Genomic DNA, 23,240 nt, shown 5'->3' on the forward strand with positions numbered 1-23,240 from the left:
TCCTCTCGTTAGATCTGTCTTTACTATAAAATCTATAGATTAAAATGTCAACCTCTGAGGCCTGATCTCATAACAGGGATAACGAACAATGTAGAGTGCCTTTTTGTGGGTCCCTCATATGATCACATTTCGTAGACACGACTGTCTTTTAAGATAAACATTACGGTTTTTTCTACTGTAGCGTTTGGTTTTTAGTTATATTGAGTTGCCACAAGGTGTCTCTATTTGTGTGATAATAGACAGCCTTATTTCGACAGGGAGAGAACCGAAGACGTGTGCGTACGTCTATGGATGAAGTGTCCTCCAACTGAAGCTATAAAGCTCCCTGTTCCTTTGACAACACTGCCACCGTGTGGGCAGTTGAAAAGGTTTCCAGAAACTCGGTAGCAACAAGAATCACCAAGACGTCAGGTGAACCTTGGTGTCAGGACTGAAGCCCAGAGGAAACATTGAGTTTCGTAAAGTGAGGTAGTTTTGTAATTATTGTTAATTTCTCTGATCGCTCTTTATTAAAACTCAAATCCCCATGATCAAAAACTAGAAAGGAAAGGAGAAATCCATGGACACCTACTCAAAAGTGAATGATTGAACTTTTCTCGGAAAAGTGGTTTCTAATACACAGACAGTGTCATTACCATGATCAAAAACTAAAGCAGACAGGAGAAATCCATGAACACCTACTCGAAAGTTAATGATTCAACTTTTCTCGGAAAAATGGTTTCTAATACACAGACAGTGTCATTTTGTCAGCAGTAAATTAAAGGCACTAGAGCAGGGACTCGTTTGGAACAGAATCTTTATTTTTTTCCACACACACTGTACAACCAGCTTTAGAAGAAAGTGTTGGGTCTCTTCGTGGTGAAGCGTGGTTTGTGCTGGCGACGCAGGACCCGGTGGGGCAGGGGGAACTTGATCTTGGAGTCCTGGCAAAGAAGACAAAGGAAATTATGTCAGAGAAATAAACACAAACTCTGCATGAACTGTCAAATTCAGTTGGGATTTGATGTTGCCAGTTTCAAAACCGCCAGATTTAAAGACTTAGGCTGTAAATCTGGAAGAGGAATCTGGCTTCGTCTGATTTTGGCGAGGTTTTTAAACTGGAGCTGACAAAGTGTTGAGGCATTCCAGAGAGAGACTCGCCGCCATGACAATAAAACAGTAAAACAGGGAAATGGACAATTCTCACAGCTACCACATGTCCTCACCTGCACTTCCAGGTACTATTATGGTGTTAATTTGTAAACATCAAAATAACATCTACATCAGTTGCTCTATTTTAGATGCTAATACTTGTCAAAGATGGAGTTTTAAATCAAGTGAGAACCCATTTCATTCTTTGTCCATTTCCTTGTTGTAAAGGGTAAAAGAGACTTACGTGGAACTGCTTGATGGCCGGTCTGCGGCACTTGTTGGCAGCGATAACCTGCACCTTCATGATCTGGATGGAGTGGGCGCGAGCACGATGGCGAGCTCCCATATCACGGTCTGGAGACAAAGTGAGATTTTTATTATTTCAATGCATTTTTGGTTTGAAGATGACAAGTCCAGGCACCCAAACGTCCTGAACGCAAGTTCTACCACATGGTGACAGAGTCAATGTCTACATATGGAAGCTCCAACTTCACACACTGCAATTTCTCAGGAAATTTCTAAAGTTCTAAATTAAATTTTTGTCCTTTGAATTTTATATTTAAAAAATCCCTTAATGTAACAACAGCAAGAAGAATATTGAGGCAGCATAAACAAACAAACAAGGTTGCAACAAAATATGTGGACAAAAATGACAAGACATTTCTTTGAGTTAAGAAGACTTAACCACTGTAAAATGTATGAATACACAATCAATATTAAATAGACCATGAACTGACAATGAGTCACATAAACAATGAGGTTCTGGCTCATTATTTAGAGATGTGCACATGGTCTGGTTGGGACGTTACCCAATCTGGTCTGATTTGTCCTGGTTTTAAATAAGTTGGGACGTTAACCAATCTGGTCTGCTTTGTCCTGGTTTTAAATAAATTAATATACAGTGATACTTAAACTCTACATGTATATTTGAGCTTCTTTGAGTGTTCTCACTCACAGCACTGAGTGACAGCTCCAGATGTGGTCAGGTCTCTGTACTCTCTGTACATGTTGTGGGTTCCACTACGAGAGTCGTAACGCAGCCAGATTCCAAAGTTCTTCACCTTCAGAGGAGTTTTCTCGTGAACCTGCAACAGAACCACAAACAAAGAGTCAATGAGTGCCACACATTAATCTACTGTCCAACATCACAAGTTGTCACAGAGCTTTGATGACGTACCAGACCACAGTATACAGTCTCTCCTGAAGCCTTCTTCATCTTCCTCAGCTGTGAGACGAAGTACCAGAAACGAGACTTAGCCACAACATGGTTGGGGGCAAAAATCCTCATACGATACAGAGGAGGGGTAGGGTTCTTGGCAGAGGGCAGCAGACGCCCAATGACTTTATATTCCCGAAGCTGCAACAAGGAAACGTAGAGGTGGTCAGACAAATCTTTTGATATTGAAGTAGTATTAACAACTTTTCTGGCTTTTCATGTTTGTTGAACCTTGGATTCACTTTCAAAGGCACAGCAGCATCAGAGAAAGGCGACAAGGATCATTTACTCTCTGCACCCCAAAAAAGATCACACCACTGAGAAAGGCATGAGCTTGGGTTATGGGTGCAAAAACACACAAACAACAAGAATAATGGAAATATAAGAGATGGTACCGATTACTTCTCTGACTAACTAAAAGACTACATTCACCCTGGTTAAGTAAATTTAACTAAACTTTAATTATTAAGACATGTATGTGTAACGGGGAAAAGGGAGCAAAACTTTTGTACTAGAGGGACCTAGTAAGTGCCAAATGATTGAAATAGAACTGGTTTAATTAAATTAAATTAAATTGATAGGTGCAGACCCATTCTATTCTTCAAATGAATACATTTTAATTACTTAAAATTGTAAAAAAGCTAACAGGGCTAACTGAAAATACTTAAGCTGCCAGTTTAATAAGCTTCAAGACGATTAAGATGTTCATAACCTAATGTTTGACATTATTTAGAACCATTTAGTAAAAATTGCAGCTAAATCCACCACAATAGCTGCTAATGCTACATAGTCATACAGCCATACTCATGTTTGACGGCATAGAAAATGTCGGCTAAGTCTCTGTCAGAGTAAACTTGCCATTTACATACACGAACATTTAACTTTCTTACATTAAATAAAAATTTCAATGCAATATGTTTAACACGCTAGCAGACTTTCCACCGTGTCCACATGGTACCGCAGCCGCCATGTTGTTGCGGCCGCCGCAACGGAGAAGTAAATATGATAAATAAGGCATTTGACCCATTATCTTAGCGTTTTGCGCGTTTTACTCGAGAAAATATGTCGTTATCTTAGTTATTTTAGTCGTTCCAGTCGAGTGCAACGCGTTTTTACAGTTAAATAGACGTTTTTACGTACTGTGCCGGACGCCTTCATGGTGCCACTCGCTCACTGCCACAGTAAAAGAGGAAGCAGTAGGGCGGAGACTGCGCATGTGAAGAGCGCAGAGGGCGGGCTCAAGCGCTAGGCAAGTTAAAGGAAGTTTCGCCTTTTAACCCCGCCTCGCAGGATTTTTTCTTGAATAAAGTTTAGATTGCGTACACATTTTAAAAACAAATGTACCTAAATAATTCAAAACAGTTGAACTAAAAATATGGCAGATGTACAATCCCCAACGGTCGAAACAAATACAATTACATAAAAAATGTATTTCCTGTGGCTAGACATAAAATAACATTAAGAGGCATTTTTTAAAATTACTACAAAAGTCAGGTCACCGCTTGAGATGAACTTGTAATTATGGATATTTTCCCTTCATTTTAATTTCACCCTAGAAACAATATATTGTGTGACATGACGGAAAATATGTGGTTAGTTGTTTCAAAGTAATTTCCCCGAATTGTGCAGTTATTATCTTCAATATTATAGCGTAATCAAAAAAATTCTTGAGGAAAGTTATCTTATAGTTCTTCATATAGTAGTTAATGAAGACCATTCAGATCTGCCCGGCTTTTGCGTACTTGAGGATAGTTATCTTATATTTCTTCATATAGTAGTAGAAGTCCATTCAGATCTGCCCGGCTTTTGCGTAAGGATTTACTTCCGGTGTCTGTGACCCGGATGAGTCGGCGCGGACACGCTGCACAGACGCTTGTGTCGTGTGAGCAGAGGCAGAGAAGCCGACGTGCCACTGATTCTGGAGGCTTCGGTGAAATGAGTTGAAGAAGGAAAAGAAGCACAAGAAGAGAGACTTTTTTATTTCGTTTCCACTAATGGTACGTTTAAAAATTAAATAAGTAAATATTGGTCTGTTTCCCCCCATTGTGCCACACACGTGAACAAATGCAGGTTGTACTGATGAAGATTCCTCTCCACCGAGCTGCAGCAGCCGTCACCGAACTCCGTTAAAGTTCGTTAATGTAACGCCCACAACTGCCAATTTAATTTGACCGAGCTTCCGTCATATTGTCCACGGTGCTGTCACTTATCCGCAGCCGTTCAGAGACTGCTTTTATCGGTTGTTATCGGGTATCACCGTCCACCTAACTCGCCACGGCTGACATAGGCTAGCTATAGTTAGCGTCAGTTTGTATAGAAGTGAATGTGTTAGCACGGTTAGCACTTTAGCAACGCGGTGTCAACTTTTAGAGGAGTGGCCCCAGTGAAGCGAACGTTAATTATGGACACTTCTGAGACTGTTTACAGTCCTATGTGTCCGACTGAGCTGCGTCATGTTTGTCCCCAACATTGTGAAAATACCAAAGGCAGGTTTAAAGGAGTTGACTGCGTGTTGCATCAGGTTGACAGGGCTGTTCACCCTCCATCCCACAATAATGCTGACCAAGAGGTTTAAGGTGCTAATACTAAACTCACTGCCAACATAGAATATCTGATCAGTCAGTCCATGATAAAGCAATCACACAGGTGAGTGTTCCTCCTTCTGTCATTCTAGTGACGATTAACGTCATTTTCTGTTATTTTGTGGACAATGAATGATTTAATTATTTATTATTTTATTTTACACCAATTTAACAAATTAGACCATAAACAATGACTTCGATGTGATTTCAGTTGTTTAGAGGCAGCAACTATTATTCTAAGATTATTATAGTAATGATACATAGTAAGAGTTTATAGACTTTTAGCGACACAGGTGATATGCTTAGAAAAACATGTTAAAAAAATTAGAACAGCGTCAATGTTAGTTACAGGTGTGCGTCTATGAACAGGGATATTTGAGAGATGTCTTTTTCAAATAATTCAATTTGTATTTAGGTCATGTTTAGGTTTTTTTTAGGAAAAACAAATCCCAGAATGTCTCTTATCATATGAGACATTCAGGTTTTTTTGGACATTATTAACAATTTTCAGTCTTGAATGATGGTTAGGAATGTGTCAAACGATGAGTGTTGTGCAAAATACACTTTAGCATTTATAAACTTTGATTAAAATGTTTTAAACTCTCCTATTTGCTTTGGATGTTCAAAGCACTCAGGAACTTTGATAAAATGTATTAAACTCTCCTGTTTGCTTTGGATGTTCAAAGCACTCAGGAGACATTTTTCAATGTTTCTAGGTGTAAGGCTTATTACTGGGGACACTCACAGTTAATCTTTCTGTTCATTGTCTGTCTTCATGTATATAAATGGTTCCTTAAAAATCTAGGAAGAAATAATCAAAAGAAAAGAGCAGACAGTGTTTCCAAAAATATGGCAAATGTGATATAATTGATGGAGACATTAGAGACAGACATTTGTCTGATTGTTATTGCTTTTGTTCGTCCTGATGGTCTGTGTCATGTTTGGTGTAAGATTCATTCATGACACATACAGGTTTTAAGTGTTGGCACTGTGTTGCATCATGTGGACGGAGCTGTTGTTGACGCAGTTATCTCTGCTTTTTAGATTCAGTCAGCTGATGGACGGACGACATGTCTCCTCTGTAGTGACACATTAATCACGTCAATCTCTTTTAGGAAACAGAGGGAAACATCGTTGCAGATAGTAGTCATTAAAGAGATTTGCTGCACACTTGTTGGCACATTGTTAGCATGTAATATCATATCAAAAATACAACAATAAATTTACAAAAGAAATATTTAAAAGCATGGATCACAGACAGCAGACAGTCCCTCTGTAAAAACAAATGTTAAAGATGAAAGGAAGATGTCAGATTCCTCTCATTTATATTCCAGTCATTTAGTTGTTAGCATATAATATCATAGTATCAAAAATACAACAATAAATTTACAAAAGAAATATTTAAAAGCATGGATCACAGACAGCAGACAGTCCCTCTGTAAAAACAAATGTTAAAGATGAAAGGAAGATGTCAGATTCCTCTCATTTATATTCCAGTCATTTATACCAGCGATAGATGATTTTATATGCCTTGCTAGTGAAACCAGTGGTTGTTCCCCGATGATGCAATGTTTTAATAAATTTGTTTGACACTTTTTTTTTTTAATTTTTTTTTTTAAACAACTGGTTATTCTTTTCTTTCTCTCCTCAGATGAGAGAAACCTGCCTGACGGCAGCCAAGTTGACTGAACACACCCTGGAGCAGAGCTAACCCACACATGGCCTGCCAGTCTGTCACTGCAGTCATGGACGAGCAGGCCCTGCTGGGGCTCAACCCAAATGCCGATGCCCGTTACAGGCAGAGGGTAAGATGCCCACCTACCTTATACAGAAAGTACAGTTTGTGTCGCTTTGAAAAGCAGGAGAATGATAAGCTCTCATCACTTCTGTCATAAGTTTCATTAAGAAATTACTTCAGTAATACAAACTGACCACATGAGGCAGCATTTTACCTTTCTCTCCTGTGTCAGCACAAGCGATGAGAGGCTGATTTTCTCAGGGCACATTCTTGATTTATTATTCATCTGCTCCCACCTTTCCCCAGGCGGTGGCGTACTTTGAGCAGCTAAAGGAGTCTCAGGATGCTTGGGAGGTTTGTGCCGAGGCCCTGGCCAAAGGGATTTACAAGTGAGTCCACAAATCCTAACACTGCTATTGTTTCAAGGCGAGACAGTTGTCTTGACACTCAACCTGACGTTGTCATTGCAGTGACGACCACGTGAAGTTCTTCTGCTTCCAGGTGCTGGAACATCAGATCAAGTTCAGGTAGAGAAGAGGTTTTGCTTTGTGTTTCTTATGCTTTTGTGAACAGTAGGGTTGTTTTGAACTCATTGTTTTTGTTTTTTCCCTTTTGTTTCAGGCATGCTGGTCTGAGTGCAGCTCAGCAGCAGCTGATCAGAGAGACGCTGATGAAGTGGCTTCAGTGTCAGGTGACCCTCATTGTTATTGAACCTGTTTGATTTAGCAATCATCTGAACTACAGATATCGGCCCGATGTTAGCATAATATTTAATATCTGTAAGAATCTTTATCGATTGTTCCTCCGATAATGAAAACCCTATAACGCAATGCTGGGGTTTTACCAAATGTGCGGGAATCATTTGTAGGGCCCAGACACGTTTACCTTAGTTTTTGGGGCCAAACATATGCATTTATCAACATTGGTTGATTTCACAATCGGAAATTAAGTGTTTGGAAAATATGGGGGCCAAACATCTGCATTTATCAATACCGGTTGATTTCACAATCAGAAATGAAGTGTTTGGAAAATATCGGATAGCAGCAAAAAGTTGATTTTGGACGTCCCTAATCTGAACACTTCTCTGTTTTGTGCCAAAACAGCTGATGAATGTCCAGCCGGAGAAGCCCTTCATCAAGAACAAAGCAGCTCAAGTGTTTGCACTCACCTTCGTCATGGAGTACCTGACTCTTTGGCCCAAGTTCTTCTTCGACATCCTGTCTCTGGTTGGTCTCAACCCACACGGCATTGACATTTACCTCAGGACACTGATGGCCATCGACGGCGAGGTGGTGGACAGAGACATCATGCATTCACCTGAGGTGAGAGAGGTGACCTCTTTAACCAGGTGGTAAACTGAGTCACCCACATTCAGCCTTTTCTTAATGTTCTGGAGCAGATCATTTTTCTGCATGACATATTCAGTTTCTTTTTGGACAAATAAAAAAAAAAGACTTCTGTTGGTCATTTTACAGGAGACTCGAAGGAACACCCTGATCAAAGACTCCATGAGGGAGCAGTGCATCCCCAGCCTGGTGGAGTCCTGGTTCCAGATCCTGCAGACGTATCAGCAGTCCCACCCGGAACTCACCTGTCAGTGTTTGGAGGTGGTCGGAGCCTACGTGTCCTGGATCGACCTCAACCTTATTGCCAATGATCGGTAAGTCGCAGAGTTCTCCTCCTCCTCCTCACCCCAAGGGTGAAGCTGAAGGAGGAGTGAAGATCACAAGCCTTTGTTTCCCTGTCCCGCAGGTTTGTGAATCTTCTGCTCAGCCAAATGTCCGTGGACTCGCTCAGAGAGGAGGCCTGTGACTGCCTGTATGAAATCGTTAACAAAGGCATGGACCCGGTGGATAAAACCAAACTGGTGGAGTCTCTGTGTCAGGTGCTGCAGTCGGCAGGTTTCTTCAGCGTGGAGCAGGTCAGACCCAGAGATGTTTTGATGTAGTCACAGATGTTTCAAACACTTGAAGCGAGGCACAGACGGTAACGTCCCTTTAACTGTCCTCCTCTTGTTCTTTCAGGAGGACGACGTAGACTTCCTGGCCAAGTTTTCCCGCCTGGTGAACGGCATGGGCCAGAGTCTGGTGCTGAGCTGGACCAAACTCGCAAAAACTGGAAACGTGAAGGACGCTGCCGACGCACTTCAGGCGGTGGAGTCCAAAGTGCCGCTGCTGCTGAAACTGTTGGTGCATGAAGACGACGACATCTCGGCCAACATCGTGTGCTTCTGCTACGAATACCTGCACGTTCTCAAACAGGTGAGACAAACCATGAGAATCATCACTGAAGATCTGGGAAGGTCTTTAAGATTTTTGTCTGATTAATAGTTAATGTTTTGTTTTTTTAGCTCCCTCAGCTGACGGAACAACAGAAAACCAACATTGAGGTGAGAATCTGACTTTTAATAGCTAACATCACCTGATGAGTGAAGTTTAAAATAAATAGTCAGGACCTTACACCTGTCCTCTCTCTCTGCAGGCCATCATGCTTGCTGTCATGAAGAAGCTGACGTACGATGACGAGTACAATTTTGATAACGAGGTGAGTTGCACCGTCTCTGTCCAATTCTGTTTTTTTGGGGGGCTGGGGGGACGTGAACCGAGCCCTGACATCCTGTTCCTGTGCTCAGGGTGAAGACGAGGCCATGTTTGTGGAGTACAGGAAGCAACTGAAGATGTTGTTGGACCGTTTGGCTCAGGTTTCACCAGAGCTGCTGCTGGAGGCCGTGCGCCGCGTCTTTACCACCACCATGCAGTGAGTGACAGATTATTTACTGACGCGGATATTTTCTTATTCTGTCTTCCAGTTTTCAGAATTCAAAATATCATTTGTCATTCTCCAGATTAATTTCTGTTATATCTGATGTCAGTTGTCGTATCATATCGTACCAATTTCCTTTTTTCAGCAGATTCACTTTATTCACTCTTGTTTTCCAGAACCTGGCAGACGTCTCCGTTCATGGAGGTAGAAGTTGCCATCAGGCTTCTGTACATGCTGGGCGAGGCACTGCCTGCATCCCATGGCGCTCACTTCTCTGGAGACACAGCGAAGACGAGTGCCCTGCAGGACATGATGAGGATGGTGAGTCTCATCACTTCAATGTCAGGAGTCTGTGGTGTTATATTTTTATGGAGTTTTGTTTTTCATGTTTTGTGTTTTTGTTTTTTTTTAATGATTGAAACTTTAGCTGGTCTCCTGTGGCGTCAGCAGCTACCAGCACAGCTCCGTGTCTCTGGAGTTCTTTGAAACCGTTGTTCGATATGATAAATTCTTCATAGTTGAGCCTCAGCACATTCCTAACGTTCTGGTGAGAAAATACGACCTGCAATGTTCTCATTTTAAACTGACATGATGGTGAAATGTAACCAGAGATGTCATGGTGTTTTATGGACAGATGGCCTTTCTGGACCAGAGAGGACTGAGACACAACAGCCCAAAGGTCCGCAGCAGAGTGGCCTATCTCTTCTCCAGGTTCATCAAAACTCTGCAGTGAGTTTTACATTAACTTTGGTCACTACACATCACTGCAGAAGAAACATGTGAGAAAACCAGTGATTTTAAAGATGCAGAGATCCATAAAGGAGCTGATACACTACTGCCTCCTAGTGACTCTAAATAAAAAACTTTAAACACCTAAATCACAAAATAACAAATTAAAACTTGGTGATGGGGACAGTAGATCAGCTTCCCCTCTGTGGATAAATTGATGATTTTCTCTCTGAGGTTCAGTATGAGAGGGAATGATGGACGAACACCCTGATGGGAAAAAGATGAAAATATTTTGATATCAGTGGTTAAAGTAGTTTGTTCCTGGACAGTGACACTTCTGACGCTCTCTTCCAACAGCAAACACATGAACGCCTTCATTGAAGACATCCTGACCCGGATCCAGGACCTGCTGGAGTTGGCTCCTCCCGTAAGTGTCTTCACCTGAAACCGTTGTCGACTGTTGTCGCTGACAGTTCCGTGCCATGACTGTTTTCTCCCGTGTCCAGGAAAACGGTTTCCCCACGCTGCTGACCAGCGACGACCAGCTGTTCATGTTTGAGACAGCAGGTGTCCTCATTGTGAGCGGAGACATTGCAGCGGAGAGGAAGCAGGCATTGATGAGGAGCCTGCTAGCACCGCTGATGGACGCCTTCCGTCTGCTGCTCACCAAACTGCTGCACGAAACGGACGAGGAGAGGCAGGTGGTGTTGGCGGACTGCCTCAGTCATGCTGTCGGGTTCGCCAGGTGAGGGCAGTCTTGTGCAGAATTGGTCGGTAAACGTCAGTTTAGTACAGTACTCGTGATATAAAACTTTTGTCTGTGTCGGGCAGTCGGACCAGCAAAGCCTTTAGCAACAAGCAGACGGTGAAACAGTGTGGCTGCACCGAGGTCTACAGGGACTGTCTGCAGACCTTCCTGCCCGCACTGAGCTGTCCAGTCCAGCGGGGGCTGCTGCGGAGCTCGGTGCGCTCCTTCCTGCACCGTATGATCATCTGTCTGGAGGAGGAGGTGCTGCCCTTCGTCCCCGCGGCCTCGGAGCACATGCTGAAGGACTGTGAGGCCAAAGACCTGCAGGAATTCATCCCTCTGATCAGCCAAATCACCGCCAAGTTCAAGGTAACCTCTCCCATCCTTCACCGTCCTGAGAGAAGTTAAATCGTGATTTTCCGTTGGTTTGAGCAGACTTGTTTCCCTCCCCACTGCAGCAGCAGGTGTCGCCTTTCCTGCAGCAAGTCTTCATGCCTCTCGTTCTGGCCATCTTTGAGGTTCTCGCACGGCCAGCCGAGGACAACGACCAGGCAGCAGCTCTGGAGAAGCAGATGTTGAGGAGGAGCTACTTCAGCTTCATCCAAGTCATCACAGGCAGTGGGATGAATGAGGTGATGGCCAATCAGGGTGAGTTTGAAGAACTTTATGCTACGATCAGCGGTTTCAGGTTTTTGGTCTTTCTTTTCTACTCGACCTGTTTTTGATCACGTGATCTTTGCTGTGAATCCAGGGGCAGAAAACATCGAGAGGGTTGTCTTCACCATCATCCAAGGAGCCGTGGATTTTCCTGATCCAATCGCTCAGAAAACCTGCTTCATCATCCTGTCCAAACTGGTGGAGCTCTGGGGTGAGAACCCAACAAACCTCCAAACATCTGATTTAACATCACTCCTCTTCACTGTCGTTCTGACTGTGTTCTGATTGACAACTGTAGGAGGTAAAGATGGCATGGTGGGCTTCCCTGACTTCATCTACAAACACATCGTCCCCGCATGTTTCCTGGCTCCTATGAAGCCGACCTTTGATCTCTCTGATGCTCAGACAGTCCTGGTAAGCTACAGATGCAGCGTTCAAGCCTCAAAGTGTATTTTTTTTCTTCCTTTTTTTTTCTTCATCAGTCTTGACAAATGTTTGTTTTTCAGACTCTCTCAGAATGTGCCGTAACTCTAAAGATGATTCATCTCAAGCGGGTAAATACAAATTCAGCGAAATTTACATCTTGACTCTACGTTTTGAATTTTTTTTTCCTGTCTTCATGTTTTCTTATATTTTTTTTCAGGGTCCAGAATTTATTCAATTTTTACAGCAGGAGTATCTGCCCTCCCTCCAGATGTCACCAGACATCTCACAGGTAAAGACACAGTAGAATGAAGAAGTAAATTTGTTGCAGGTCATCAATATAAATCTGTCTGCAAAGATGTTTGTTTTAAAAGGTAAATCAGCATATCGTCTTCATAAAGTCTAATCGACGCTTTGCTTGTTTTGGTTTTTTTTTTGCATTTTTAAAGTTTGAACTTAATTTCTATGTTTGTGTGTGTGTGTGTTGGGGGGGGGGGGTTGACTGGTTTCATCAGATAAAGTAAAGGTGACTTTACAATAATTTTTAGAGAAAAAATTTGAGAACTCTCTCTGTTTTTTTTCCAACAGGAATTGTGTCAGGTGCTTCAGCAGCCCGATCTCAAAGTCCTGAAGAACTACATTAAGGTACGGTAGTACTCAGGGTGTTGTGGTAAGTGTTAGCTATCACTGTGACGGTTCTAATAACTTTCTCCTCACAGGCCTTTTTTCAGCAAGCCAAACTGTAGGACATACACGTGGGACATAAGTGACTCTTGAACAGGAAGTGCTGGGTTTGTCTACCTTACTACAAACATAAGAAAGGAACTCGGCGTAGGAACTGCTTTGCACTTACACCATGTAAACGCTCAATCAAAGCCCGGTTCTGTCTAAGTCGTACGATGGGGAAAGTGAACTGAAGGTCAGTGGACGGATCAGCACCCTCTAGCTGCAGATAGACGAGCTCTCCAAGAGGACAGGAGCTATGTTGGGACTCTGGTGGTTCTGGACACGTGGAGAACTTTGTAGAATCAAGAAGAAAGTTTTTTTTTTTTTTTTTGGAATCAAGAAGAAAGTTTTTTGGTTTTTTTTTTTCCTCTTTTTTTTCCGAAACACAGATGTGGGAGGAAACCAAGTGCTAGGAAGTGTGTGACCAGACCACACTCCTGGCTCTGGATTTATTTAATTAAAAATGGCTTCATACGTTTCAGTAGGAACCAGGTGTGAACACGTTTGGAAGCAGCGTGGATTAAAAAGGGCTGTGATGTACAAGTCAGATCCCGAATGTTGAACAAAAACATGAATTCAAGCCTTTTAGTTTACTTTGGGGTGAAGGTGCGTTCATCTTTTTAATTTTTTTTTTATTACATTAGATGTGGGGAGGATAGGGTGGTCCAGTGGTAGGATAAGCCTGCCATTTAGAAGGTTCGGGTTGGATTCCTAGTTCCCAAATCCCAGGTTGGGTCGTGTCAGGAAAGGGTGTAAAAAGGAAAATAAATCACTGTGGACTACTGCTGTGATGCCCTCTAGTGAAAGGAAAAGTCAATTACACAATGGACCGTACGGGAGCTGCTACAGGGGCCCTTAGTGGTGAGTGTGTCAAACTGAATTTCCTTATTTGGCCCTGGAATATTTTTTTTCTGTAAGGATGATTTAAGCTCTTAATTGTCGACAAAAATAAATTGGAGGAACAAAAGTGTAAATAAGAGAATAAGATGTTAAAATGTAAATAGAATAAGTTTAGTTTTTGAATGTTGATTTTCATCGGAATAGTGAAGCTTATTTCTGCAAAAAAAAACAAAAATGGGGAAATTAAATTGGAGGTTTTTTACAGAGTTAACAATTTGGAAAAGGTTTTATTTCTCATGGTTGCACTTTCCTGTTTGGATTTTTCTTTGTCTCTAAAAACTCTAAAAACCTTGTAAAACGAACTAATAAGAGCTTAGTTTTGAGTGTAACATTTTAATTTATATAATATTTTTGACTAGTGTTTTTTTTTTAAACTAGTGGCTGAATTTCAAATTTTACCTCATATCTTCTAACTAGTCAGATCTTTCTGTTACGTTTTCTTTTTTTTCAACATTGGATGTTCCTCCATTTGTTTGAATGTAAGCAGTTTTGGTTTTTTTTTAGGTTGAAGCGTTTTTTAAATTTTAGTTATGCTCCTGCAGAGCCCCATCAATTTTTTTCTGGGGGAGACTCGAACTCTTATGCTAACGTATGAATCTGCCTGTGAATTTGTGGCAAATTGATTATGCAAAGGCTCAAAACTGTGAAAAAGCAGAGAGAAAATCAATTGGTGTGAGATGATAAAAGTGTTAAAAAATGCTCAGTTTTGGTAAAATGTCAAACCCTGTCCCAACTTTTCATTTTCATTGTAAAAAAAATTTAGTTTTTTGTTTTTTCTTTTTAAGGAAGGCATCTGAATCAGATAATTTCCTATAAAATACACACACACACACACACACACAGTTGATCTGTTTCAAGTCTTATGGCACATTGATGCAAAAGTCAAGTTCATGTTTATCAAGAAAAAAAATCTTGATAAACATGAAGTCAGGGTGTGACTGTGAGTGGAGGTTAATGCGGTCAACATTTGAACTATTTGAACTAGACGGTTTAGACAGATTAGATCATCATAGTCAACTCATTTCATCATCTGTTCATTATTGCTACTTGTTCAAAATAAACAGCGGATCAAATAAAATGCATAAAGATGTCAATATTTGGTTCACAAAAAATGAAATTACAACAATGTAAAAAACAGACAATGCAATATTAACGTTTTTTTTAACGTTTTGGTGTGAAACAGCACCCCCTGTGTTTTGGGCCTGATTCTGCTCTTAATCGAGTGTTTGTACTCCTGTTCAAGCGTTTCCACTTTCATTATTTCTTTCAAAATCTGTTTCAATCTTGCTTTTGAGAAATCGTTGGATCATTGGATGTTTGTGACCATGTTAGTGATGATTTTCTGAAAAGCAGAACAAATGCCTACCTTTTATTTCTGAATAGTTGCCAAATGAATGGACTTGGTAAAATGCTGATTTATTCTTCTTTTTTCTTTGGATGTTGATGAATTTTTTGTTAAAAACCAATAAAGTGTTTACTCTACCAGAAAAATATGTTCATTTTTATTTTCTGTCCTTCAGGGTCACATTTTTGTCATCCATTCATTAGCTTTCCATTTTTATAGTAAACATAAGTGATGTAATGTTCGCAGTCTAAACACTTCCTTTAACATAATCCATCTGTTTTATTTAAATACCAACTTAATTCTGCTGTTTTTCAGCTTTCTTCAACTTAAATTCTCTTGTCTCTCCACAAACAAAAAAACCCGAAGCGCCAAACTGAGTCAGATCTTTTTCCTCGACTCGACTCCGTTCGCCTTTTCTCATTGCACTTTTTGCGGTCACTTGTCCTTGTGTCATGCAGGTTCAGCCTTTTATCACAGCGATGGGTCGCAGTTTTATCGCCTTCTTACTGATTCCTGCGTCGTGACACGTGTTCACGACGTCCGTCACGTTTTTGTACGATTCAGGAGCCTGGACACCAAACGGGGACATCAGAATAGTACACTGGACACCAGAAACGTTTTTATAATAAATCCGTTCTCACCTCTTCCATGACCAGTTTAGGTGAAGCCACTCTGATGGCGATGCCCATGTCGGCCAGTTTGTCCAGGACGTCCTGGAAGTCCAGGTTTCTGCGAGACTTGGCTCGAGAGAGAGCCCTACCCTGAAAGAAAAAAAGAAGAAAAACCAGTTACGTCTCTGTGACTTCACCTGTTTTTAAAAACGCTTCATTTGTGTCGAATCTCACTGCTCCGTGACAGGTGGTTCCGAAGGTTTCGGTCATTCCATGTTCCGTCCCTGTGAGGACGTAGCTGCATGTTCCCATCGTCCCTCCGATCAACACCGGCTGACCTGTCAGCTGTCATAAAAGAGTCAGAATCACTGTCAGTGCTGCGTCTCAGTGACAGGTCACATGGTCAGGGCGCCTCGTACCTGGTAGTCGACAGGAATGAGTGGATGGTGGGGCGGGAAGGCTCTGGTGGAGCCTTTGCGGTGAACCAGCAGTGTTTTCTGCTTCCCGTCCACGATGTGCTCCTCCACTTTGGCGATGTTGTGAGAGACGTCGTAGATGACGTGCATGTCCAGGTCGTCTGGTGTGGTGGTGAAGACTTCTGCGAAGGCCTGAAATGCGAAAGAGTCAGTAGTGATCGACATATCAATACTCACAAATATTGATTGGTTATCGATTACTCTTAAAGTACCAATACTAACAAATAACTGAAAAACCACACGTGTTACTGACTACTGACCAGAAGAGGGCAGTAACTCCATGTGATCAAGTCCACAAGAGCATTTGTTTCCCAAAGACTGGGTCGCAACCCTCAGGTGGGTCGCAAGAGGGTTTTTTTTGGGTCGTCTCGCATCATGTTTCCCAGGAGTTTACGAAGAATGTCTATTAAATTGGGTCACGAAGGTTTGTGACTTTTAAAATATGGGTCCCCAGAAAAAAAGTTTGGGAAACACTGCTCTAGACTTCTTCCTTTAATGGTATCAATTAAACAATTTACATTACATATGTAATAATGATAAACCCAATAATTATATTGGGTTAAATTTCTTTTTAAAGAAATTACACAAAGTATCGATATCGGTATTGAGAAACAAATTGCCAAAAAAAAAAGTAATCGGTATCGTAACAAATCACTCCTCCCCAGCCTTACGTAGAGGTCGGACATACCTGTCTAGTCAGAAAGGTCATGGACGAACGGTTCACCCAGGCGTAGTTTCCCGCCGCTGCCATCCCCTTCAGGTAGTCCTGACCTTCCTGTGAGGTGATGCGAGCGCACGCCAGCTGACGGTCGTTCACTGTGATCTTATCCCGTTTCATGGCCTTCTCCATGGCAACCAGAGCATCTATGAACACATCAACAAATGTCCTTGCTGCTTCCATTCTTTGTCCAAAGGTCTACGCCCTCCGTCACCTCTATCTTCATTACCTGTGGCAACCTGGTGACCAAGGCCTCGGCTGCCGCTGTGGATCATCACGCACACCTGACCTTTGTGGTCGATGCCCATCTTCTTGGCGGCGTAGTCGTTGTAGATCTCATCCACCACCTGGATCTCAGCGTAGTGGTTTCCTGCTCCCAGAGTTCCCAGCTTTTTCGACGCCAGAGACACAGAGCGTTAGCCGTTAGCTTCTCTTTGAGCTGCTCTACTTTCAGGCAGGTAGAGGTGAAGCTCTAGCTCACAAACCTGGGGGAGACCTCGCTTCTTGGCCTTGGACGACACCTTGTTGGGGTCGGCCTGCAGCATCCTGCCGTACTCCTCGCAATGCTCCTTGTCCTCAGCCCAGGCGTAGCCCTCCCTCAGGGACCAGTCCACACCCATCTCCAGCGCCTCCTCCAGGTCTCTGGGGACACAGGAGATTTATGGTCGGAAAACCTCAGTTTTACTGGACACTGCTGTGGCTTTCACACCGGTAGGGCTCTGTGCTGGTTCAAGTTTGGAAACCCGAAAAGTTGGTTCCCACGGCAACCAAGAAATACCTGGTTCTTCACTAAGGACTGTGACTTCATCAGTGGGTGTGTGTTTTTTAAACTAATAATAAGAAAACAATGCGCAGTGGTCTGCAGAGTAAACCTGCGGACCTGGCTATAGTTACGTCTGCAAGATATACAAGACATAACAGCATACATATACTTTTTACATACTGTTCGCATTTTTTTGTCTTCTCGCCATCAACAGCGGGGGCCTAGATAACGCCCAGTAATGCCCTCCCACTTTGGTTCCTTGCACTAAATTGGTATTGCGTTGACCTACACCCACTTTGGCTCCACTTAAAACTGCTATGAATGCGGGTTGTTTCCCTAGAAAGCACCAAGGTTCTCAGTTCCCAGAACGGAACCAGAGCCAGAACCCTGCTATGAATGCGGGTTGTTTCCCCAGAAAGCACCAAGGTTCTCAGTCCCCAGAACGGAACCAGAGCCAGAACCCTGAGTGAACCTCGATCCTGTTTACAGCGATTTCTTACTTGGCTCCCATGGGAATGACTCCTTTGGACCCGACTCCCACGGGAATGTGATTGAAAAGCGACTGTGCCAGCTGCTCCTTAACGGGCTGCACGTCGCGCTCGTCCAGGTTTGTCCTCAAGAGACGTACGCCACAGTTTATGTCGAAGCCGACGCCACCTGCAGGCCACGGGGATATCACATTAGAGTACGAAAACTTAGACAAACAACTCCATTCTGATCCAGATATCTAGAGGCCTAACATCCCACCCTGACAAACCTGGAGACACGACAGCGTCAGGGTCATTCATGTCAAAGGCCGCCATGTTTCCGATTGCAAAACCGTACCCTGAGTGGACGTCTGGAAGGCCAATGGATTTCTGTGGAACAATTCCAAATCCTCGTAAAGTTAATAAAACATTTTACACCGTTGTTTTTTTGAGAACTTCAGTAGAATCGTCGGTTCCACGTACGTGTATGATACCAGGCAGCGCCGCCACGTTCCCTATCTGCTTCATGGCTGGAAGAAAACCACCAATACCTGGAGGAGAAGATCGAGGGGATCAGATAAGTGGAGATGGACAGATGGAGAAGGTTCTGACGAGGTGATGAGCGCGCTTACCTCCACCTCGACAGGCGTTACGAAGCTCCTCAAACATCAGTTTCTCCAGAGAATCGTTGACGTAGAAATTTCCTTCAACCTGAGACAGGAGGGGTTTTTAGTACTCACATTATTACAGTATTATTTCAAGGGATGTCCGATAATATCGGTCACTGATATTAAGCATAATTGTGTAATATCGGTAAGATCGTTAATTGTTTACCCTACACCATGGCTGTGAATGTGAGTATGAATGGTCTGTATATGTGAAAGGGATTAAACAGTAAATGATAAAAAAATGTCATTGATGTATAACAGCTATGTTAAAAAATAATTAAATATATATATATGGAGAAAATGGCTACTAAAAAACGACTGAAAACAACAAAGAAGATATTGTAGGTGGACACCCGTTTGTGTCAACATTTTTTTTAACCGATAATTAATTACGAGTATACACGATCCAAGGCCGACTGACGCAGGAAAAAGTATGCACTGTTTTCATCCAAAAACGGAGATAACACGGTTGTAAGGTAATAAAAACATTGTCCTGAATAAAAACGAGAATCTACAGATTCTAATTTCTGAAACGACGACATAAAGCCTTCAGCTCGTCTCATGGGTTTGTGCTGACAGTTGGTGATTTGCTTCAGGTTCAAGTTTTGACGTCTTGGTTTTGCCCCTGTTTTTATTGACATAAATGGATCCATACACATCCTTAGATGCTACTGTCAAATTTCCATTTGGGTGGTACTCTCGAATTTCCAAAAATAACTTTTCATGGCTGAAGTCCAAAGCCAACGTGTTCTCTGGCTGTGTAGAAGTTGCACAGTGTCGGTGTATATGCTAACCGGCTAGCCACGTTAAGTCTGACACATTCTCACCTGCATGTTGGGAACAAAGCCTTTTTTGATTCTCCAGCAGTTGCTGGAGATCTTCTCCAAATATTGCAGCTCATCGTTGTAATTTCGGCTCATTTTGTGACGAGGAACAGTTCACTTTCACAGTTTCACGCTGCGATTTCCACCGTGGACCTGACTGAAGCAAAGTACCACTGGGCTGATCGCTACGGAGGCCAGCGAGCTACTTAACTGATGAAGCGCGATTAAGAATTGGGTATGACGCATTACTATTTGAAAAACAAGAAAAATATATATTTTCTCTTAATTTAATTTTTGTAGACAACAATAGTCGATACACAATAAAATGATTTAATTTAATGTTCCATTCAAATGAAAAGAAAAGTTGCACAAATCCACAACTGCCGGCGGCTTTTGTTTTGAAAAAACACCAGAAAGTGCTGAATAAATGCTTCCGGACGGAAGAGCATTTGTGTTTACATCTCATTTCAACACAAAAAAGTCACAACACTGTGGATGTCATCGCTTTAATTAATCGCGTAAGAGTTTTTTTCGTTTCTTTTTAGCTGTAGTGACGGCATGTGCTGAACGCAGGTTAGTGAACCACTTGTTAGCTTAGCGTACGTTACTGTCAGAACAGTGCAGAAACGAAAACGAAACGCTACGTTTGCATTTCGTTGTAAACATGGATATTCGTGTTTAGTCTGTTTTAACGACTACTTGCCTTTATGTAAGTGACACTGGAATTTTGTTGTGGGTTCGTTGTTTTTGACGTTTTGGTTGTTTTTTGTGTTTGTTTTGTTTTCACAAAAACGTTTTATTGACTTCAATTCAACCCTCGTTTACTCAGTGACTCATCATTGCTAATGAGTTTTTATTGAATACAAGGTGTAACATAAGTAAGGCGTGAAACTTTTCATTTACAGTCAAATGAGCGGGTTAACTCCTCACGGGCGTGTAATATATAAAGTATAAATGTAGCTATCAAATGTATTTAGCTCCTGATAAACTGCAAAAGTCTTTGCGTCTTATTTTAACCAAACCCTGTTGGTAATTAACCACAAAGAATTCAGGCAAGTGTGTTTTATGCTCATTTACTGTGTCTTAATGTTGACACTCCCAACAACAATTAGACAAGAAGAATTTAAACAAGATGAGACAGCTCAAGTCCAGTCTTGGGGATTGGTGCTGGAGTTCTGGACTGGAATACTCAAACACTGGACTCAGTACAATCAGAAAGTCAGTCTTTGCTTTAACTGTTTTTTCCCTAGAATGAAGCTCAGGATCCGGATCAGAAAACAGACGTGCAGAGTGGAGTTATCTAGTGAAGAACCCACTCTGGGGGAACTCACCGATCACATCAGGAACAACATCCTGTCTCTCTCAGGACTCAGGTGAGACATTTTCCTACAAGAAGGTGTCGGCTGTGATGTTTGTCTGACAACAGATATTTATTTTGTGTTTTTTTTTTGTTGTGGTTCCTGTTCATCAGTGAAGGCACGGACTTCGGTTTGTCTCTGAACGGCTCGGAGAGCCTGACAGACACTGGACAGACGCTGTCGTCCTACGGTATTGTCTCTGGAGATTTGATCTGCGTCGTTCTGCCTGAGTCTGCTGCCGTTGCCACACTTACTGCCCCATCAGCTCCTGCCCCCTCCGCCTCAAACCCCCCCACCATGAACAGCTGCTGCAGTGAGAGCCAGGTTGGTGACCAGTCTGTAACATTTATTCATCACACATACACACACTGACAGTCAATAAAGTCTCTGCAGTCAGAGTCACCGACTGTTAGAAGGAAATTCTCCCTACGATTTTACCAAAAATGAAACCGTTGAAACCTTCCTACAATACACTAAAACGCCACTGGAGGGCGACATTGCTAATTGCAAAACAAACTTTTTTTGAAGACTTTTCTTTCTCATCCATCTTCAGCAGGCCTCCACCAGCGGCAGCAGCAGCAGCTGTACTGCGGCACAGACAGAATCGATGGATGTTACTCCGACACCAGAGGGCGTCGCTGACTCCCAACTTCCAGTCTCCAGCTGGGAGCCAATGCTGTGCAGCGAGGCAGAGGACGGAGTGGCTCCTCTGTCTCTGGAGCTGCTTTACATCTCCGCCCAGGTTACAAGTCCCAGTGACGCCATCATGGTGGCAGGTCACCTGCTGATGACGGAAACTGGGTTCATTCCTCAGGTGAGACGATCACAGAAACTGACCACATGAGGCAGTAGAGTAGAGGACTGATGCTCATGTTTTCACAAGATTTCAGTGGAACATAAGAAGGTTGTTGTGTAGGTTCATTCTTTTCCTCCATCCGTCAGGTGGATGAGCTGAAGCAGGGCCAGATGCCAGATGGGTGGAGGTCAGCAGGTGGAGTCTGCAAACTTCACTACACCCATCCTCTGTGTGAAAACAGCGTGGCCACTTTGACAGGGGTGACGATGGGTCCCATCCTCATCATCCACGGTCAGTTCATGGAAGTGTTTGGCTAAATCAAAGAATCTTCACACATCGCAGCAGCTTCTCATCTCACTATCCGTCTCATGTCACTCCAATCGGCTTTTCCTTCCGACCTGCAGCCACTTTAAAGATGACCGACTCTGTCAACGCCGCTTTCAAACTTCAGCTGAGTCCCTGCAGCTACGTGACAAACGAGTGGGCAGGTAGAACTCTGCTCTAATTGAAGTTACAGCTGTTACAGCTCCTGCACTCGCGTCACCGTTTCTACATTTTGTTATTTGTTGTTGGTCAGGACAAAGTGCAGCCACGGCCTTCAAAGATCTGAGGAAACTGTCTCGAGTCTTCAAAGACCAGCTGGCGTACCCGCTGATCGCTGCTGCCAGACAAGGTACACACTTCAAAACTGCTTTTACACAGAGAGTCCTGAAAGTGCTTAACATGCTACACTGTAAACCAGCGTTTTCCCAAACACTTTTTCTGGGGACCCAAGTCACAAACTGTCGTGGAAATGTGATGCGAGACGACCCAAAAAATAATCTCTTGCGACCCAACTGAGGGTCACGACCCAGTCTTTAGGAAACAACGCTGTAAACCATAGAATTGTTTTTAATGGTCCACTAGAAGTGTATGGTGGTGTGTTCATGTATCGTCACACTGCCCTGTGCCTGCATTTGGATGTTAGGGTCAAAGGTCAGCACACATTGAAAAACAACCTTCAACTAATAAAATAAAACCTCAGTAGCAACTGTGTGTTTGACTTCATCATTACTGTTGCTACGGTTACTAGTGGACTGGTGTCATGTGGTGTCATGTCCACAGCGATGGCGCTGCCCGTGGCATTCGGCCTGGCTGCCCTTCCTCTGGAGCTCCTCCTGAGAATTGTCCGCCTGCTGGACGTTCGCTCCGTGGTCCGTCTCTCAGCCGCGTCCCAACAGTTCAGAGCCGCCACTGCCGACTGGACGCTGTGGAGACACCTCTGTCGCAGAGACTTCCCAGGTGAGGCCCATGGACATGCCACAACAGACGATGACGTCATATTTGTGAAATAATCAACTTGACGTGTTTGCAGGTTTGAATCCAGTTCCCAGACCATCTTCAGACACAGACTGGAAAGAGGTGAGATGACCCCACACTTGAAGTGGTTCAATCACAGCTGATTACACTGACCAAACTTTGTTTCCAGATCTATAAGACCTTGTACAAACGCCGAGCTCAGGAATCCTCTGTCCTTCGCCCCGGTTACCTCCCCATGCCTTATGGCTTCGAGCCGCCGGGCTTCCTGTACGACATTTTTGTCCCTCCTTGTCCTCCGCTGG

The 23,240-nt window shown here is 42.9% G+C and overlaps 4 protein-coding genes and 1 non-coding gene across 7 annotated transcripts in view; 2 read left to right on the forward strand and 3 right to left on the reverse strand.

Moving 5' to 3' along the window:
* Nucleotides 1-778: 778 nt before the first annotated feature.
* rpl18a (ribosomal protein L18a) lies at nucleotides 779-3,642 on the reverse strand. The gene is made up of 5 exons (XM_008315295.3): nucleotides 3,488-3,642; nucleotides 2,309-2,488; nucleotides 2,087-2,216; nucleotides 1,376-1,485; nucleotides 779-923 (listed from the first exon to the last, which is right to left on the reverse strand). Exons 1-5 carry the CDS (start codon nucleotides 3,503-3,505, stop codon nucleotides 831-833), a joined length of 531 nt encoding a protein of 176 aa, XP_008313517.1. The 5' UTR covers nucleotides 3,506-3,642; the 3' UTR covers nucleotides 779-830.
* On the reverse strand, nucleotides 2,568-2,699 carry LOC112487433 (small nucleolar RNA SNORA68). The gene has a single exon (XR_003050495.1). It is a non-coding gene; the product is annotated as a small nucleolar RNA SNORA68 (small nucleolar RNA).
* Nucleotides 3,643-4,163: 521 nt separating the features above from the next.
* On the forward strand, nucleotides 4,164-13,038 carry xpot (exportin, tRNA (nuclear export receptor for tRNAs)). Of its 3 annotated transcripts, none has more exons than XM_008315296.3 (25): nucleotides 4,164-4,344; nucleotides 6,581-6,734; nucleotides 6,974-7,056; nucleotides 7,138-7,194; nucleotides 7,289-7,358; nucleotides 7,771-7,989; nucleotides 8,143-8,327; nucleotides 8,420-8,588; nucleotides 8,692-8,928; nucleotides 9,018-9,056; nucleotides 9,149-9,211; nucleotides 9,300-9,424; nucleotides 9,607-9,751; nucleotides 9,858-9,977; nucleotides 10,065-10,159; nucleotides 10,517-10,586; nucleotides 10,666-10,904; nucleotides 10,991-11,276; nucleotides 11,366-11,555; nucleotides 11,659-11,775; nucleotides 11,863-11,978; nucleotides 12,071-12,118; nucleotides 12,208-12,279; nucleotides 12,576-12,632; nucleotides 12,707-13,038. In XM_008315296.3, exons 2-25 carry the CDS (start codon nucleotides 6,648-6,650, stop codon nucleotides 12,731-12,733), a joined length of 2,916 nt encoding a protein of 971 aa, XP_008313518.1. In that variant the 5' UTR covers nucleotides 4,164-4,344; nucleotides 6,581-6,647; the 3' UTR covers nucleotides 12,734-13,038. The 3 variants fall into 3 exon arrangements, with proteins under 3 accessions (XP_008313518.1, XP_016889997.1, XP_008313519.1); XM_017034508.2 differs by having other exon boundaries at nucleotides 11,369-11,555; XM_008315297.3 differs by lacking the exon at nucleotides 4,164-4,344 and adding an exon at nucleotides 4,361-4,993.
* A 2,048-nt stretch (nucleotides 13,039-15,086) lies between these two features.
* rtcb (RNA 2',3'-cyclic phosphate and 5'-OH ligase) lies at nucleotides 15,087-19,683 on the reverse strand. Its single transcript, XM_008315299.3, has 12 exons — nucleotides 19,489-19,683; nucleotides 18,626-18,704; nucleotides 18,477-18,544; nucleotides 18,284-18,383; nucleotides 18,027-18,183; nucleotides 17,249-17,405; nucleotides 16,993-17,152; nucleotides 16,734-16,909; nucleotides 15,989-16,177; nucleotides 15,804-15,914; nucleotides 15,600-15,719; nucleotides 15,087-15,526 (listed from the first exon to the last, which is right to left on the reverse strand). The coding sequence occupies exons 1-12, from the start codon at nucleotides 19,579-19,581 to the stop codon at nucleotides 15,419-15,421; spliced, it is 1,518 nt and encodes a 505-aa protein (XP_008313521.1). The 5' UTR covers nucleotides 19,582-19,683; the 3' UTR covers nucleotides 15,087-15,418.
* Nucleotides 19,684-19,858: 175 nt separating this feature from the next.
* The window catches only part of fbxo7 (F-box protein 7), a 5,525-nt gene continuing 2,143 nt past the window's right edge, over nucleotides 19,859-23,240 (forward strand). Inside the window, exons 1-9 of the mRNA XM_025057312.1 lie at nucleotides 19,859-20,003; nucleotides 20,736-20,858; nucleotides 20,957-21,167; nucleotides 21,397-21,657; nucleotides 21,786-21,930; nucleotides 22,044-22,127; nucleotides 22,217-22,312; nucleotides 22,744-22,935; nucleotides 23,015-23,040. Coding sequence (XP_024913080.1) covers nucleotides 20,737-20,858; nucleotides 20,957-21,167; nucleotides 21,397-21,657; nucleotides 21,786-21,930; nucleotides 22,044-22,127; nucleotides 22,217-22,312; nucleotides 22,744-22,935; nucleotides 23,015-23,040 — 1,137 coding nt within the window. The 5' untranslated portion in view covers nucleotides 19,859-20,003; nucleotide 20,736. The remainder of the gene's footprint in view (nucleotides 20,004-20,735; nucleotides 20,859-20,956; nucleotides 21,168-21,396; nucleotides 21,658-21,785; nucleotides 21,931-22,043; nucleotides 22,128-22,216; nucleotides 22,313-22,743; nucleotides 22,936-23,014; nucleotides 23,041-23,240) is intronic.

Source organism: Cynoglossus semilaevis, chromosome 8 (genome assembly GCF_000523025.1).
Source record: "Cynoglossus semilaevis isolate Cse_v1.0 chromosome 8, Cse_v1.0, whole genome shotgun sequence".
In the NCBI taxonomy this organism is placed as follows: Eukaryota; Metazoa; Chordata; class Actinopteri; order Pleuronectiformes; family Cynoglossidae; genus Cynoglossus; species Cynoglossus semilaevis.

Bases quoted from the DNA above. Each gene is read 5' to 3' on its own strand.
- rpl18a (XM_008315295.3), bottom strand. The intron at 1,486-2,086 runs GTGAGTGAGAAC...CTTTGTCTCCAG, and splicing joins TGGAGCTGTCACTCAGTGCT to ACCGTGATATGGGAGCTCGC. The intron at 924-1,375 runs GTAAGTCTCTTT...CTTCTTTGCCAG, and splicing joins CGGCCATCAAGCAGTTCCAC to GACTCCAAGATCAAGTTCCC.
- xpot (XM_008315296.3), top strand. From the start codon at position 6,648: ATGGCCTGCCAGTCTGTCACTGCAGTCATGGACGAGCAGGCCCTGCTG. The intron at 6,735-6,973 runs GTAAGATGCCCA...ACCTTTCCCCAG, and splicing joins ATGCCCGTTACAGGCAGAGG to GCGGTGGCGTACTTTGAGCA. The intron at 9,752-9,857 runs GTGAGTCTCATC...TTGAAACTTTAG, and splicing joins TGCAGGACATGATGAGGATG to CTGGTCTCCTGTGGCGTCAG.
- rtcb (XM_008315299.3), bottom strand. From the start codon at position 19,581: ATGAGCCGAAATTACAACGATGAGCTGCAATATTTGGAGAAGATCTCC. The intron at 17,406-18,026 runs GTAAGAAATCGC...CTGTGTCCCCAG, and splicing joins GTCATTCCCATGGGAGCCAA to AGACCTGGAGGAGGCGCTGG. The intron at 15,915-15,988 runs GTACGAGGCGCC...CTTTTATGACAG, and splicing joins TCATTCCTGTCGACTACCAG to CTGACAGGTCAGCCGGTGTT.